At 33.7% G+C, this 18645-nt stretch overlaps 1 protein-coding gene across 18 annotated transcripts in view; it reads right to left on the bottom strand.

Annotated features, from left to right (window-relative positions):
* The window catches only part of RAPGEF2 (Rap guanine nucleotide exchange factor 2), a 300342-nt gene that overhangs the window by 39120 nt on the left and 242577 nt on the right, over nucleotides 1–18645 (bottom strand). For 9 of the 18 annotated variants that reach the window (XM_037830929.1, XM_037830916.1, XM_037830921.1 and 6 more), the window contains 2 exons: nucleotides 13712–13843; nucleotides 5247–5442 (listed from right to left, as the gene is read on the bottom strand). In XM_037830929.1, coding sequence (XP_037686857.1) covers nucleotides 5247–5442; nucleotides 13712–13843 — 328 coding nt within the window. The remainder of the gene's footprint in view (nucleotides 1–5246; nucleotides 5443–13711; nucleotides 13844–18645) is intronic. The other 9 variants (XM_037830917.1, XM_037830922.1, XM_037830924.1 and 6 more) reach the window with 1 other exon arrangement.

Genomic DNA, 18645 nt, shown 5'->3' with positions numbered 1-18645 from the left:
AAGACCTAAACATAAGAGCTAAGACTATAAAATTCTTAAAGGAAAACATAGGGGTAAATCTTCCCCACCTCAGATTTGGCAATGATTCTTATATATGATACCTAAAGTATGAGTAACAAAAGAAAAATAGATAAATTGAACATTGTAAAAATTAACAACTTTTGTGTTCCAAAGATCACTTTGGGATAGTACTAGCTTGAGGTCTGTGGTTCTCTATTTTTAATTTTCTCTATTATTAGGTAGCTTTACTGATCACCTACTGAGTTCTTTCTTTACTTCTGACCATGGCCTCCAAGAGATGCATGTTTTCTTTTCAGTTCACAGAAAAGCAACTGAACTTCACTGTCATACAATTAGGAGGTAGCAATGATACGATTCAGGACTATCTGCCCCTAAAGATCCTGGTGGACAGCAGAGTGAAGTGGTAAAGAGCATGGGTTGTATATCAGACAACATTTGCATACTAGTTATATTACTTTGGGCAAGTTGATTTATTTCCCTAAGGCATGGTTTTCACATTTGTAAAAGAATAATATAATACCTAACACCTTTCATGAGACAGCTGTGAAGATTAAATGCAATAAAGATTATAAAGTCCTTAGCACAGAATAAATACTGCTATTATTGTCATTAATGCTGTATTGCTATCATTCAACCCCTCAGCTAAATAAAAATTCTATTACATTTTTCTTGTCCCCACATAATCAAACTGTCCCTATATACATTAAATCTGTTAAGATTTAGTGACTAGTTTTATATTTTGGATATAGTTAGTCGCCAAAACAAGGTACAACTGAAAAACATATGCTGTGAAAAGACATTAAATTTACAGAAAAACAGACGTGGTGTCTTCTCTGGTCTAGGTGGGTAATGACCTGTTCTGATTAGACTACATCATCCCTCTGGTATGAGACTTTTCATTCCACAGGGTGGCTTTGGGAATCAGAATTCCAGGGCTATGTGGTACACCCAGGGACTCTGTCCACCAGGACAGGGTCCTTCAAGCTGGTCCAGACTGGTGTGTCAGGAAATCAATTTACTGTTGTAAGCAGCATGGAAAACAAAAAGGAGATAAAATATCAAAGCATAATACTTAGTGAAACTTATGTTTCTGGAATGAGTAGGCGTTGTTTGTGCAATGCCATAAAAATATATTTATACCTGGGGACACCAGTGGGGCAATTCTGAATATCACTGCAAGAGAAGAACCATGTCTTTGACATATAGGGGTAGGAGTTATTGTTTTACAAATAAATTGACCTTTTAATTTGAAACCTAAAGTCTAATGAACAAGTTGTGGTCCCCTGACTGGCACATCAGGGTTAGTTCTGTTGTTTCCAGTCTCTGTTTTCTTTAGCCATCCCTGACTCACCCCTGCCATTACATACTGCACAATTTCATAGACCACACATTTTCCTTTTTTCCCTACCCTAGTAGTAGCTAAATTTCCTTGAACATTAAGAAAATGATAAGACCAGAAAATTATTTGCCAACAACATTTTGAATTTAATATAATATGTGCTTAGAAGATAACGGAAGTTAAATGATTACCATATATATGATCAGACAACATGAAGTGGGCAGAAAATAGAAAATATCTCCATTAATATTTGTTATAATGACTTTAAAGTTATCTTGCATAAACATTTTTCTTGCTTTTTGGCAGATTTCTACTTATTAGTGGGTCATGAAATAAATTTGTGATATGTGAGTAGTGATTTGCATTCAACAAATAAACAGAATAGAAAATATCTATGCATCATATATAATAAGGATAAAGAGAAAAGGAGAGATAAGAGTTAATAATAGTATATATATACACAGTTCTCCAGGTTGAGTTAAAAAACTAAAAATAAATAAAGGCTTAACCAGAAGGCATCATGGAACTTTAAGACTCTCAAGGATTCAACAATGGAATCACTGATTTTGAGATAACTTCCATTCTACTAGCTATTCTTTTAGAAGACTGAGGCAATGAGAAAAAGAAATAACCTTCTCTAGCATCAATCTTAAAAAAGCAGTAACTATAAAACAGAAGTATTTGACCAGGGGGGTTACTAAGGGGTTCAAAATAAACTCTGAAAATGCCACAGAGACCATTGAAAATTACAGGGATTAGGGTAGCTAAGAATTCACAGCTTTGGATGGGTAACACATGGTTCTTAGGACATATGGAAAGACATAGATGGGAGAGCAGGACCACTTTCTTCTACATTTCTTGGAAGGATCTATTAGAGTTATACATTAATCTATTAGAATAATATACTCTTGTGACCTAGCCTACTTTGCTGGGAAAGGAATATTCCTGTTTATGACAAATATTACTCATTTTTTACTATTTTTTCTAGTCCATGTGATAACAAAGAAATGCCAAAGAACCAACTTACAGACACCAGAAATTGAAGACAGTTCAGGAAATTAGCTTAGCTTGGTATGCTTTGTTTCAATTTTATATTGGAAATGTTAGATGTTTTTAAAAAATCGGTGAGGTTTTTTTGGTGGTACATGAAGGGGTGAGAAAAGGAATTCTTTGGAAGGGAGCAAAGTAATTCTCTACCTTAATGTGTCAAGGCTTCAAAACAAAAATAAAATTCACAACCATACGATAATTGAGTACTTACAAAATAATGAGTTGGAGGGTAAATATGAATATGATAAAGTCCCTCCCTTCAAAGTATTCCCAAGAATCTTTGGGAACCTAAAGGGAAATGTTTTTTTTTTTTTAAATGATCAAATATTATCACTTTCATTTGATTCAACTTAGACACACACACACATGCATCCCCACCCCTTTTTTTTGTAGAGGGAGAAGAAGAGGTGGGAACAGAGGCATCGAGGGAAAACATCAATCAGATGGATGTTCACAGTTCATATAAAAGGCATTTGATTAGCAAAGTACTGGAGGGTAAGTTAGATTTAACAAGGGGAAAAACAAAAGAGCTAAGCAGTTCTTATTTTGGCTTATTTGGAGGGAAATAGAATAGAAGCTCTTTCAGGATATTATGCAGACTAAACAATACTCGTTAGATCATATCTTTAATGTTAATGGTTTATTACTTTTTAAAAATGTATGTTTGATAATAACAAGCATCAGAATCATCACTGCTTGCAAGTGAATTAGTATCGGAGTAAATTTCACTCACTATGAAGACTATTATCAACAAATACATTTAAAAAGAATACAGACAGCTTTGTATTTATTTGTATGAATCAGTATAGATCCTGCTTTCCAGAAATTCTGAGAAGTCCCTCTTAGATATGAAGCTAAATTCTTAACTTTGCAGGAATGACAGACATGCTACACATATTCTTATAATCAACATTTTCTTCCATGACTATTCCAAAACAAGGATTCAAAAGAGAAGACCCATTTGATTACAAATGGGTAACTTCCAAATCAATTTGTTCCAGAAGCCATGTTCAATCTAACTAGAAACAAAAATCTATGAGCAAGAATTCTAGATTAAGATGGCAAATTGAGCACACTTCCAATATCATTCCCTCTTTAAAACTACAGTGAAGGGATTTTTTTTTTCTTTTTTTTAAGTCAGCAAGGAGAGAGAACAGGACAGTAAAACACAATTTTGGAGGTTGGAAATCAGATGAACATGTCATATCAGACACCAGAAAGTGAAACTTTAGGCCTTCTAGAGCAAAATGGAGAACCACTCCAAATTTATGCTACAGAACTATCATAAGACTTATGAACTACCAGCACCAGATGCCTTTGGAATGGGATGGGGTGGAGGGTGGGTGTGAGGAGAGATGGAGAATATAGAGTAAGATAGGGAGAAATCAAAGATGGGTTTTTGAGAAGCAGTTAAATCTGTCACCCCAGGACAAGTCTAGAGGTTAAATATCTGGAAAGGGTCACAGGCACAGCTGGTTCCTCTTTCTTCCTTCATTCAGGGGTGGGCTCTTTAAGAAGGCATTCCTATGTTTCCTTCCTAAAATAAACTCCTGTCCAGCTCTCCGCTGCTTCCATCACCCCCTAGTCCCTAGCCAGGGCTTTATTCTTCTTCACAGCATTCACCACTATCTGATGGGAAAGGTGGGTGACAGGAAACTCAAAGAAGGGGAAAGTGGATGTATTTACTTGGTCACTTGTTTATTCCCTATGTTTTCCAAAGGACTGCAGCCAGGACCACGTCTGCCTTGTTCACCACTGAATTGCCAAGACCTACAAAAGTACTCAGTACAAAAAAGGTGCTCAACCGCATTAGCTGAATGAATAACTGGTCACCACTATATGATATTTATCAATAAATAGTAAGCAAATTCCTTTAAATGACTTCAATTAAATTTTAAATATCTAATCCAGGTTTTTAGTTTTTCTTCTTTAATTTCCTAGCATATGTATATAGCTTAAATGGTTGCAGTTCTGCTCCCTCAAAACACATGCAAAAAACTAACTCTCACATGTTTATCGCACTTCATCCTATACCTAATCCCAATAGTCTCAGTTCCTTGAGTTTTTCCCACAAATACATATTGTCCCAGAAAGAGCTACAGTAGTGGTGGAAGAGATAATCTGGGTACGGAAAGGGTGGTGACAGGTTCCAGACCCTGTGGTCAGATGACTCTCAACAGAAGTTGCTCTCACTCTTAGTACTTCAAAGGAAAATCTAGACCCTGAGAGGCATATTCAAACACAAAACCATTATTATTACACAATCAATTCTTGCTCCGAAAGGAGAGGTGGGTGAAGGGAAACTCAAAGAGGGTGAAAGCAGATGTAAAGCCACTTAAATTTTTAACCTCAGAGTACATTAAAGAAACTCTCAAACCCCACAGTCTCATCTGCTGCTAACTAGTCATTTTGCTGTCTTCTTCCACCCAGTCTCATCTTCAAATGGAACCAGAGTAGGAGCAAATTCATTTACAGTACACTTTTACCACCTGCCACTTGACTCATCTGTATATACAGAAAACAAGAGCTTAACAGGAACAGTGCTTACAGTACTAGTAATATTAAAATATTTTTGTCATAAACTAAGCAAAGAAAGAGGTTATGTGGAAGATATGGAGGGTATTTCTAGGAAGTTTCATTTAGAGTATTATTTGTTGACTCTTGAAGTTATTGACTGAGTACAACTGACTTTTCCAATGTGTTTAAACAAATGCTACTGTTTATAGAAAGAAAATTAATGACCTTTTACAGCCTGTAAGTCTGGGCTCTATTATACCAGACAATATCTCTAAGTATTTTTACTTGCTCTAAGAATCATTTTCTGATCCAAACTTACCAATATCATCATCTGTCCTGTCAATTGGGTCCTTCTCCAGGCAGTCTCTCACAATGTCCCTGCTCATTAGAGGATCTGACGCCCTCTCAATGTCTTCTTCATCATCGTCATCCTCAGAATCCACTGCTGTTTCTGGTAACCCACTCAGGTCCATATCACCAGCCTCGCTTTCTGTGGCCTTAAGACAGACCCCCCACAAAAAAGAAAAAAATAAATAAATAAATTTAAAAATTGTTTAAAGTAAATCAATCTTTTGGCCCACAAAAAGATATGAAGTGTATTTAGAAATATTAATTTTTGTAACTTTTTTTTCTGTAACAGATAGATATATTCAACATCCAACAAATATGTACGTGCCAGGTACTATGTAAAAGAATTCTTTCGACAAAATATATGTGACTTCATCTCCTATTACATTTTTCATCAGGATTAATGATTTATCTCAGTAATTTTTATTTCTTATCTAAGCTATCATATGGGATTTGAAACATAGTAGAATAAAGAAAAAAAGGACAGTATTTGTTTATATCTCATTTTTCAAAGAGAATGACTTAAACAAAGAACTTAAGGGTAACAATTCTGAGCAATTTCTTCTCCAAAAGAGTAAGTAAGAATTTATTAATCCCAAGAAGACTGAACCCTATTAGACTGCCTTTATAGAAAAATGAACCACAAATCAAAGTGGCTTGATAAATATGCAAACAAAGCATTAATAATTAGTTGGATTATCCCAATGATGAGTCTCAACTATAAGCTGCCAAACTCCATAAGAGATCACTTGCCTATATGTGACATTCTTTCCCCTCATTGATCAACACGATTGATTGCATCACCAATCAAATTTCAAGTTATCAAGATATACTCTAGCATTTAAATATTTTCTTAGTTACCAGAGTCACAGATTTCAAGATTGTCTATACTTTTGGGCTACAGACTACTGTGACTATCATCACAATAATATGTCCATATGTATAATATCAGTTGTATTCGACATTACATACTTGGAGTTCACTAACTGCTTAAGTGTAGTAAGACTGAATTCAATTAAGTATTAACTATATCAGTGTTGAACATCACACATTATGTGCTTTTCCAATTAAAATATTAAAGTCTTGAAAATCTTATAAAAGTATTAACTGTGTGGAATGCATGTATCATCAAGTTTACCAATTTCAAATCACTCATAGCCCACAAGATTTCCAAAGAATATAGATATCTTATTGTTAGGAATAGCTAAATAAAGATTTTTAAAGTAAATAAAGATAAAAATATAAAATATTGAGCCTGATAATAATAATAAGCAAATACTTAATATTTACAATATGCCTGGTCAGGCATTGCTCAAGTGCTTATGTATTAATTCATTTAATCCTTAAAACAATCCTATAAATTAAGTGCCATTATTACCTTCTATTATTCTCTAAAAACTGAGGTACAGAGAAATTCTTTTCTTAACGTCACACTGCTGAGAAATTATGGAATCAAGATCAGAACCCAGGAATTCCAGCTTCAGAGTCTTAACCACAACCTAATCTGCCTCTTTATAATAGAAGGCTTAAGGATCTATACTTTTTCTATAATTTAGTTTAAGTCAATAGTTAAAGAATAACTTATACTATGCTCTTAGGAACCAAGTTGTTTCACCTTTCTAGAGCCTTGGTTTGTATTACAGAAAATAAGATTTAAGCCTACATTTCTTCAGTAACAAAAGCATGTGTTAATATTTTCTAAAGTTTTGCAATCAGTTTTAATCACATTTTCAGTTCTTTAGGTACAATTTCCTAAACTAAAATACATACATTATAAGAAAAACCTAAGGAGAAAATAACTGAAACAGAAAATCTAATGTCTACAAAAGTACTTTCAACAACGGCCTCAAAACTTCTGCATGGGTAAGACCATTCTCAGTAGTGGCTCTCCACGTGGGAGAGCAATAAGTCGTTATTACTGAGGCAGAGAGAACAAATTGTGGCATGCTCAGAAATGCCACATCTCCTACTTTAATTCAGAATTCATGGAATTATTTCTAGATTCTAGAATGAATCTTAAGTAGAAATTGATATGATGTAGTATGCCAAGGTTGTGATCAGAGAAAGTAGGTCAACATTGTTACCACCACCTTATTTCTGAAGTCTAGAAATGTGACAATTTGCTAATGCTTCCTATGATTATATTTTCACCCCAGTTTTATCTTAATGTTGAAGATTATAACTCATCACCTTATATTTTCAAATATGTAATCAATCTGTCCTCCACATCCACATTCTTTAATATTAGCCTAGAGTGAAGAAGGGTACTATTGAAGACAGAAATAAAAACAAAAAGCTTTCTTTAAATTAATGTATTATATTACTAAAAGTTTTTTCTTTAGTTTTTAAATAACATATGCTAAAAGACTGAAAACATATTTTATACTATCCCAAAGAAATCTTTATTACCATTTATATGAATTATACTATGTCTTAAATAGAACAAAGAGACTTTCAAATTTGAATTGGATTCATTCTCCAAAATTAAACCCCACTCAAGTAACAGAGCATTGGTTGTTTTCTATCTCTGTTACGTGTATTCCACTGTTGAAGAAAAACACTGTTCATAAAAAAATTTATCAAACCAGTCACTTAGTGGATGATTGTCATTTAAACTAAGTATCCATTTCATTTTTAAAATACTGTAGAATTGTGTGTGTGTGTGTGTGTGTGTGTGTGTGTGTGTGTGTAGAATTCCTTTTAATAAAACACTTCAAATAGAACTTGATAAACTTATCAGGAATCTACTAATTTCATAATAATACATTTTAACTATTATTTTATAATAGTTACTGTTTCAACAGCAAGATGTTTAGAAGCTGCCTGGATTTAAAAGTCTAATGGATACAAACTGGTCTACAAGAGAGAAGTGATAAAAGGAGTGCTTGGGAACTAGTAGTTGCTGAATGTATATTTGCTGAATGAAGAAACTAAACAGAGAGTTTAGTGGTTCAAATCCCACCTCTACAATTCCTTATGTGACTTTAGTCAAGTCACTTAACCTCCAAGATCCCTGGTTTTATAATCTGTAAAATGGAGATACATCCGCTCACCACTCATAGGACTGCTAATAGATCAAATAAGGTAAAGGAAGCCATTCACAGACTAGATCAAAGTCTCTTCCGCAAGGAGATGGACACATTTTTCATTTCAGTCCTTGCACAACTTCTGCCTCTCCCCATCCCAGCAACGAGCCTTGCACACAATTTATATTTTCAGAATTTGACGGAAAAAACAAACTCTGTTAAACACCCCTCTCAGATTAACATCACCCATTAAATTCTGGCCAAATGACTCACACTAAAAATTATTTTTTAAAAAGTGATCCTCTGGTGAATGACTACCACTGTGTCTGATGCTTTTAACACATAATAATTAATCTTTACATCTACTCAGCCAGTTAGTATTATTACTCCTATTTCACAGATGAAAAAAACACTCAGGGAAATTAAATAAATTGTTCAATGTAACAAAACAAAACAAAAACAGTAGTTGTTTCAGGACTCAAAATCAGGTCTGACCAACACAAAATACTAAATATTTTGCACTATGCCCAATTTTCTCAAGACTGTATTCATAAAGAAAATAGTTAAAATGTAATAAAATAATAAAATGTGTTCTACAAAGTCATAAAAGATAAAAAGTATGAAAACAAACATTTGTGTCTAAACATAAAGAAAACACATGCCAATTTCTAGCTTCCCTCAAACTACAATACTTCAAACCAAGATTAATGCTAGTCCTTAAATCCTTTTATTCTAAATAAAGACATACCTACACACACCGACACTTCATATTTAAAAAGTATCTAATTATATTTTGTCTCATGAGGAAGAAGAAAGGATTATATATTTCACTTAGGCAAATAACTCCTGTCCTAAATTAATTTACCTTTCACATGTATATCCTAAGATTTGCACATTAATATTTAAATTGTGATGCTCTCAAGAAAGTAATATTCTCAGATCAATGCCAAAATCTGTGTAATTTATTTAAATCAAAGGGAACTAACTATATTCTGTTGTTATGAATAGTTCTTAAAGCCAGTTTATTTTATGTTTAAGGGATATAAAGAAAATGAACAAACTGAGGAAATATTAAATACCTTAAAGCTCTTTGAAGTATTAATTTAACTAAAAAAATTAAATACATATTATAAATTTTTATCATTAAGCACTTTAAAATCATTTGCAAAAGAAACTTTTCACTTATTAAATTGCCATCTTTAAAGGGGTTGATTAATACTTGAAGTAAATAAATTTTGTGCAGAATTTCAAACAGATATTTAACCCAAATAGTAACTAAGTCAGACTCTGATGTAACTTTAGGCTAGAAAGTTATATTGAATGCTTTAAAAAATACAAATGCTAATTTAAGTGAGTCAACAAGATGAGTAGGAACTACAAATAAAATCATTTTTATCTGTATAGACAAAAATTTTACAGATAAAATCTTTGCAAAAATATGAAAGTATATTTGACAATAAGTATAATGCTTGCATCAGAAAGTCTAGTTTGTGTATTATAATTTATTTTGTTCCTAATTTTGCACTCAATGTTTTTTACTTCAATATAGTAGGCTTTCTAAAAAAAACGTAGATGCCTAAAAGAGAAGGACAATTTTTAGGCTGCTTTCCAGAGTTAAAATTACTAGGAGTGTGTAAGAGTGTCTTTAAGTGTTTATTTTAAATAGGAAAATCTGTGCTAATTGGATAGGCAAAATAGTTTCATGTTTAAATCCTCATATACTCAATTAGTAATGTTTTAAATATGTTATTTAAATGCAGACATTTGCATTTTTCTCTTCTGTAAATTATCTATTCTTGTCCTTTCAACATTTTTATATTGGGAGCTAAATATTTTTATTAATTTGCATAAGTGAAGTATATTTGACTTTAACACTTTGTCTCTACTGATCCTTTAATGATTTATTAAAAATTTTTGGCCATTTATTACACCATTAAGAGTTTGTTAATTCTTTAATTTATCTGGAATTTATCTTAATTATGATATAAAATGAGTCTGTAAAATGACTGCCCCACACTACCGCACCCCAAAGACCATTTATTGAAAAATCCATTACATTCTTCATTGATTTCATTGATTTGTGAAGTTTCTTCTATTACATATTACATCCTTACACACGGGTTCCATTTTGCTTCAACTTTCTGTTCTACTGATCTGTTTATTTTTGCACAACTATTTCCAGTTTACCTAAGCCACTTACTCTGACTTTTATCTGGACTTTATCATGGCTGGAAATGGCAGTCTCAGATAACTAATTCAGGTATTCTGCTTTCTGTCACCAACACCCTCTACTCTTTCAGTTTGTTTCTTCCACCTTCTCCCTTGGTAACACTTTTTTCAATTCAATCAGTATCTCCAATCTTCTACTATCTATGTCCAACCACTCCCATCTTCACTTGCTTTCATAGCCTGCTTATATTCCCTAGTCAATTTTTTCAATTACGTTCATCAACACATCTTTACTTAATGCCTACTATCTGCAGACTTTGAAGAGAAAATTGGAGACATTAAGACAAATCCTATGCCCTCTAGTAGCTGTCATTCTAGTGGACAGACAGAACAACATAGTAACAATCATTTCAACTAGAGTCTAGGAAGGAAATATAGTATTAGCCAGGATATAAACCAAAATGTAGGACTTACTTTACAGAGAGTAATAAAGGAAGAACTCTGATGACGTGATACTTGAAAATGAAGGCAGAAAAGGATTAAGGTAGGAAAAAACATTGCCAAGCATAAGGAATGCAAAAGCAAAGCTCTGTAGCTAGAAAGAACTTGGCATACTGTTCCATCTGTATTACACTAATTTAGCAAAACTTTAGTCCCCGGTGAAGCCAAATATTTTCTTTCTTTGCACTTACTATGGAGAAAATTACTTAACAGGGCAGAGGGAAATCACTCTCTATTTGAGGGTACAAACTCAGTTGAGCCTCCATTTCTCCAGTCAATTTGCTTCCATTGTCTGCAACTATTTCAAAACTCCCCTCTCCTTAAAACTCTCCACCTTCTGACCATCTCAATCTTAACAGATAAACTCAATTCTTCAGAGAGAAAATGGAAGCCATCAGACAGGAACTCCCTCAACTCCCAAACTCACTGCTAACATCAGGATCTGTCCCTCTTACAACAGGGGAGGTGTTACTTATCCTAAGTACTAATCATCCTGCTTTGCTCTCAAATTCCTCCCTCCCACCCTCTAAGCAACATTACTCTTACCGTTTCTCTTTCATACACAGCATACAACTTCAACCTCTCTGTATCTATCTCATGAGCATTTATACTCAATGTAATATGACAGCTTTCAACCAAATCAGGAAAGACCTCCTAAATCAGAATTGTACAAAGATTAAATTTAAAGGCTGCCATGGGAGATAGTTGCCCATCCCTGGAATGGTTCAAGAATACACTGGATGTTTAATTGCTAAGAAAGCAGTGAAGGATTCAAATGTGAGATTGGTAGTTATAACAGGTTTCTAACTGATTTCTTCTGATCTTAAGAATCTCTGATTCAAAGATAATAGAAATAGTTTATTGAGAATCTCTATTAAAATGTTAAGCTTTGCATAGCCAATAACTAAATCTTTGGATACATCTATGGATTTTTCCTTATGGAGTGTATAAACCTAGAGCCACATGCCTATCACCATGTTTGAAATGAACAGCTTTGAAACTCAACTATGTGGATCAAAATGATACACAGGGATCCTCCTTTCCATCTAATACCTTGAGGTAAAGTCAAATTGCAGACTGCAAGCTCCAACCATGTCAGCGCAATTAGAAACTCGCACCTACACTCAGACATTCTGATGGTAGCTAGGTATAACAGAAGAACCATCAAGAATTTCTTTATGGACTTATCCCAGCCTACTCAGGGCAACAGCACACCAGGTTAGAATTCCCCTCAGAATATGCCTCAATAAGTTATATAACCAACACCTTCTGTTCTTATTATAAATTGACTTAGGAGCTTCATTCAGATTTGTATATATTTGAAGAAAGCAGTGATAACTCCTGCAACCTCAAACTGTGATCCCACTGAAAATGTATAATCATCTCAAGGTTTAGAAAACAAGGGTTCTGCCATGATGTTTCATTAATGTAAGCTAAAGCACCACTTTTACTTATACTGTTCATTGTTCTATTTATAAGGCAGACTCTTGAAATAAATGTTTTAAAAATCAACTTCTGGAAACAGTCAGTATATAGTGGGTACCATTTAAGTATATTTATTCTAGTCTATTGCCTTCTCCTATAATATCTGAAAAGACTTAATCAATCAAAGTAGAAATTTGCAAAGTTACTTTAAAGAGCCAGATAATTATATTTCTTATTACAAAATAAAGACATTCTTCGTCAGAAATTTGCAAATAACTGCATTTACAGGTAACCATATACTTTTAAAAAATACATTTGGACTGTTTAAAATAACAAATTACTCATCATTAAGCTCTCTGCAACACTCTTAAATTACAGGCAATTATGTACCTAACATGTCACCTCTTTAAAAGAAAATATATTTCCAAGATCTACTCAAATAATGATTAGTCTCCCCCTGTCTAGTTACTTTTATTAAAGCATTATTGAAATTATTTTTAATAATTTTTTAAAAAATAGAAATTTAGCACTGCCTGAATAAACTGATGATATGTATAGCTATGATGTTCCTAAAGAAAGATACTTTAATGGCCATCTCATGTCTTAATTCCTAAGAAGCCAAGAAATACAGTTTATGAAGTGAGTATAATCCTTTTGTTTGAAACAATCTGATATGTATCTGAAGGTCCCCCAAAGGTCACTTTTCCTAAATTTGCATTTTCTAAGCCAATAGCTATTCCTTAAAAATTAAAATTATTTTGTTTTAAAAACCTTTTTGGAATCCTTTAGTTCCAGATTCTTTTTTATCCATCAGAGTCATAAGCATTTATTTTAAACACATAACCAAATCCATAGGTAATTAAAAAAAAAAATTCATTGATACAATCTTAATATTTTCTTTCTTTTGCTATACTCAAGACTTTAAGAAAAGCATAAATCAAGTTTTTCCCAATAGTTTTTAGTCAAGAAAGATTCATTTAGTTAATATGTCTACAATCAAATTAATAAACTAAATAAACTATTTAATGTCAAAAGAAACAATTCCATGTAGTCACTCTATTTGAATTCTGATAACTGGTAACAGCAGAGGCAAATGCAAATAAATCGTAGTTCTACTTCCTAAAACAAACATACAGCATGCTATATGTCTGTGTGAAGCATAAATATTAATGTTTTGTGTGTCTGTATGCACATTTACACACACACACACACACACACACACACACACACACACACACACACGATCAATTTAGAATGATAAAACTCCTTGGAATAAATTAAAATGAAGTAAATGAGAAGAAAAACGCCCTCTTACCTGGTAGATATCAGAAAGACTGCTGCTTCCAGAATCACTAGTGATACTACATCCTGAATGGCTAGAAGAAACGTGCGTCACCTGTGGGTGGAGACTGTCAGTAAGGTGTAGTTTTGTGAAATCTGCAGGAAGCTATGGAAGGAGCAGGAAAAACTAGGATTACAATTCAAATCAGGTACTTCAAAAAGACAGTTTAAAAGTTTAATTTTATACTCTAGATTCCACATCATTCATCTAAAAATGTTATTAGGAAAGATCCCTCATTTTTCAAATTCATAAATTACTAGATACTGTCCTTTTCACCTAGAATCACAAAATAAATTTTTAAAATTTACAGGCATACAATGAATCTTAAATAATAATAATTCAAAGCTTAAATAAGTAGGTTTGCTGATTAAAAGTACTTGGGTAAGCATTTAATTTCATGAGCTATAACTTTCAAATCATGCATTAAAAATTAGTCTACCACTGTATAACGTGGCAAAAACTGGAGTGGCCAATGACTGTTACTAAATATACAAATATAAAAATGTTTTTGCATGTGGGAAAGCAAATGAATGTCAACTATGCAGAAATTTGAAAAGGGGATGGTATTCAGGAAAAAACATAATCAAAGCAAACTGGAGTCTATGGTCAACAGTAAGATTGTAATATACCTCCATTAAATGTAACAAAGGCAACATGCCAATGCTAAACGTATATGAGAGGGGGATATAGGGGAGGAATATGGGATTCTTGGTAGCGGTGTTATTTGCTGTCCTTACTAGTATATTGTATGACATGTTATTTCTCTTTTTATCATTTTTTTCTTATTGCTAAAAAAAAAACAACAGAACAATTTTTCTTGTAGTAATCAGTATGTTCAAGTGGTGATTGTGGTGATAAATGTACAACTTTATGATGATACCATGAACAACTGATTGTACACTGTGGATAAATGTATGGTATGTGAATATAACTCTATAAAATTGTAGGAAAATATATATATAGGAGTAAAAGTGTTGGAGAAAACATGGTGAGAGGGATGATGCCTCACCAATATGGACTAACTACAATGTGTAAACTCAGAATTGAATCTCAGAACATAGCCTAACGTGGACATAATAATTGTAATAGTCCCTAGATTGTAAGCTCTTACAGCAGTTAACTCTATCCCTGAATTGTAATGCCTATCTCTAAATTTTGAGATGCTGATCCCCTAGCGTATAACCTGATTGGTCTCTGGAATAATGCATATCTCTGAGACACCTGAAACTCAGAGCTAGAGCTTGGCAGATATGAATGTCAGTATTAGTACATACAGCCACTGTCAAAAAAAAAAAAAAAAAAAGCTGAAAAAGAGCCCAGACTTCAATTAGTGATATGAATGAAGCAGGTCTGGTTAAGACCAGGGCAAGCCAGGCCAAAGGGTAAAGGTTGAAACTGATTGTGTTTTAAAACTTCAACTTCCGTATGAGACCAAGGGAATAGATATCTATTTGGTACAGGATCTAAATTTTCTAAATGGTACAACTCTACAGTCGATTTGTTCAAACACCACAATTGCATGGAACTTTGAATAGGAAGTGAGATACGGTAGGTTAGCATAGGCTGGAGTGAAACAGTGACACATCGCAGAGTAATTTGGGCAGATAATAAAAAATATATTTACAGCCTCCCCCTCCCCAGCCCCGAGGATCTGGGGGAACGTGCGGATGTGTTGGACATCCTCACATGGACTGGTGTTGATGTTGTCACAAACATGGGGACTGGCGGTTTGATGTGCTGAGCCCTTGAGCATGGGACTTGCCCTTATGAAGCTCATTACCACAAAGGAGAGTCTAAACTTGCATGTAATGGTGCCTAAGAGTCTCCCCCTGAGTACCTCCTTTTTGCTCAGATATGGCCCTCTCTCTCTAACTGAGCCATCTCGACAGGTGAACTCGCTGCCCTCCCCCCCCACGTGGGACCCAACTCCCAGGGGTGTAAATCTCCCTGGCAATGCAGAATATGACTCCCGGGGATGAATGTGGACCCGGCATCGTGGGACTGAGAGTATCTTCTTGACCAAAAGGGGGATGCAAAATGAGACGAAATAGTTTCAGTGGCTGAGAGATTTCAAATGGAGTCGAGAGGTCACTCTGGTGGACATTCTTATGCACTATATAGGTAACACCTCTTAGGTTTTAATGTATTGGAATAGCTAGAAGTAAATACCTGAAACTACCAAACTCCAACCCAGCAGTCTGGACTCCTGAAGACAATTGTATAATAATGTAGATTACAAGGGGTGACAGTGTGATTGTGAAGACCTTGTGGATCACACCCCCTTTATCTAGTGTATGGATGAGTAGAAAAATGGGGATAAAAACTAAAGGACAAATGGGGTGGGATGGGGGGATGATTTGGGTGTTCTTTTTTCACTTTTATTTTTTATTCTTGTTCTGGTTCTTTCTGATGTAAGGAAAATGTTCAGAGATAGATTGTGGTGATGAACGCATAACTATGTTATCATACTGTGGACAGTGGATTGTACACCATGGATGATTATATGGTGTGTGAATGTATTTCAATAAAACTGAATTTAATTAAAAAAAAATTAGTCTACCAGTATTTGTTAGCAATCACAAGTGCAACTTTGTGGCAGGACTCAATTTAAACATGAAAACAGATTTGAAGTTCTTATATGGCCAAATGATGTTTAATGGTGATCTTAGAATTGATGAAATGCTGTGTCAGACAAGTAACCATGTTAGGCACTATGTATAAAAGCGAGAAAAGAATACCCTCAAAGAACTTACAATCGTAGAAAGTTATGGACATTTATCCATCTATGCACATGCACATAAATATCAATTTTCTCCTTGTTTAAGTCCTAAATAAGAACGGACTCTATTAAAATAAACTGATGCACTAGGCATCCCTCAAGGGCTTCTACTCCCTTTGTATTATATATCAGAGAAAATGCATTAAAAAGGAGGCAGTCACACAATTGTTTATTCAACAAATATTTAGGAAGCTGTTTTTCCCTTAGTATGTGCTTAGTCAGTGAGGCTCTAAGGAAACAGTACCCTTAAGAATCTTACACTCTTCCAAGTTATAACCAATCCTTTTGAATTAAAAGAGACATGGTAAACACCTATAACATCACACTTATTATACTATTGGCTAATAAAATATATCATGTCTCCAAATACACGCTAACTGTCATCATGCAACACTGATAATCTCTCTCTCCTGCCTGCATTTCGATCCTGTTTAGCTGGTGAATAATAACTATGAGGACTTAGTTGTTAAATATCCCCATCTCCCCTTAAAAAAAAAAAAAAAAATGCAATGCCATTCCATAGCTTAGAATAAGCCTCACAAAGGAAGTGGTACAGGTTTATGCCAATGATCAGACAATAGGTTTTGAAGTTCCAAACAGATAGGCAAAATGTGTTTATATTCCACATCATTCAGACCTGACTATATGAATAGATGATGACCCTTCACTACCTTAAGTACATGGGACTTAGTCATATTTACATACAATCTGTTCAGAAATAATATATAACTTCATGGGAGTCAAGATATACAAAGGAAAGGTTTAAACATGAGGTGAAATATTTATTCAAGTGTGTGAAATCACTGCAAACATGACCTATCTCACTGAGTTTTTTTTTCTTTTAATTGATTATTGAAGAAGAAGTGAAATACTATATAAAATTTAGGAGAATAACAATTTCCCTATCAGTTGTAGATAAAGGGCATATAACTTTGAAATCCAGAATATTTTTGTTTTATTAACAATGTAGAATAATGAAGTATTCGCAAGATTTCTTCAGAAATAATTTGAAAATAGAAGTTTGCAAAGATATATTAATAACTATGATTTTACATGTAGCTAAGTGATGGATATAAGATACTAAAATAAATAATGTGTTCATAACCCGGATAAATACCCTTTATCATCCTAGCTATATTTCCATTTAATTCAGTCACTAACCACAGATGGCAACTGGGGAGACTACTCTATGGCTCAGTGATTTTAAAAGGCATCAATCAATACATGTAATTACAGAATAATAAGCAGATTTCTACTGATAATCTTTTACAAACATGACTCAGGTTGACATATGCCATATAACATGATATTTAAAAAAAATTAACTTAAACAATATGTCAAATGAAGATATAACCATCAAATGAACTTTTATTTGCTAGGTTATTATTTATTCAAGTCTCATGGGACTTTCTTCAGCTCCATCAACTGGTTATTTTCCTGACTAAGAATACACTGTGTGGACAGCAGTAGGAGCTGTAAGAGTTCTAAACATAATAGAGGAAATATGGACCCAGTCTTCAAAGACCATGATCTATTTGTCCATATCTGCTTACAGCCAAAAATGTCAGAATTACACGGGTATGTTAAGCTTGGACCATAAAGGTTATCTAAGGAGAAAGAAGAAATATTTTTGTTTTTTAAAAATTCAACTCTATTTAATAAATACTTAGTGAACACCTACTATGCCAGACACTCTGCTAGAGCCTGGGAATATCAAGGTGAATAAGACATTTCCAATTTCAAATGTAACTTCTACCACCCGAAAAGTCATTGTAAAAGGAGCTATGAGCAATAGAAACATAAATTAAACCTAGTTTTTATCTCATCACCTCTTGTGTTCTTTGCAGGATAACATGAAGTGATCATACATTAAAATTGAAGAGTATATGTATTTAGTATTAATCAAATACCTCTTTATATAAGAAATGTAAGAACAGATGATGAGTTTGCAAAAACTTAAATCCATCAGAGAAAAAGTGATAAATGATTATGTCTTTTCCAAAAATTGTGCTGACATTATTAAATTTTATTGACAGTGCACATCAGTCAAAGTCATGGGATAGGACAAGTTGTGGAAAAGCAAAGAGCTTCTGGGAACGGAGGTGAAATGCATGGATTTGGTCCAGCT

Source organism: Choloepus didactylus, chromosome 3 (assembly GCF_015220235.1).
Source record: "Choloepus didactylus isolate mChoDid1 chromosome 3, mChoDid1.pri, whole genome shotgun sequence".
Taxonomy (NCBI): domain Eukaryota; kingdom Metazoa; phylum Chordata; class Mammalia; order Pilosa; family Megalonychidae; genus Choloepus; species Choloepus didactylus.
The sequence above is the reverse complement of the archived record's forward strand: the minus strand, read 5'-3'. Positions and strand labels throughout refer to the sequence as shown.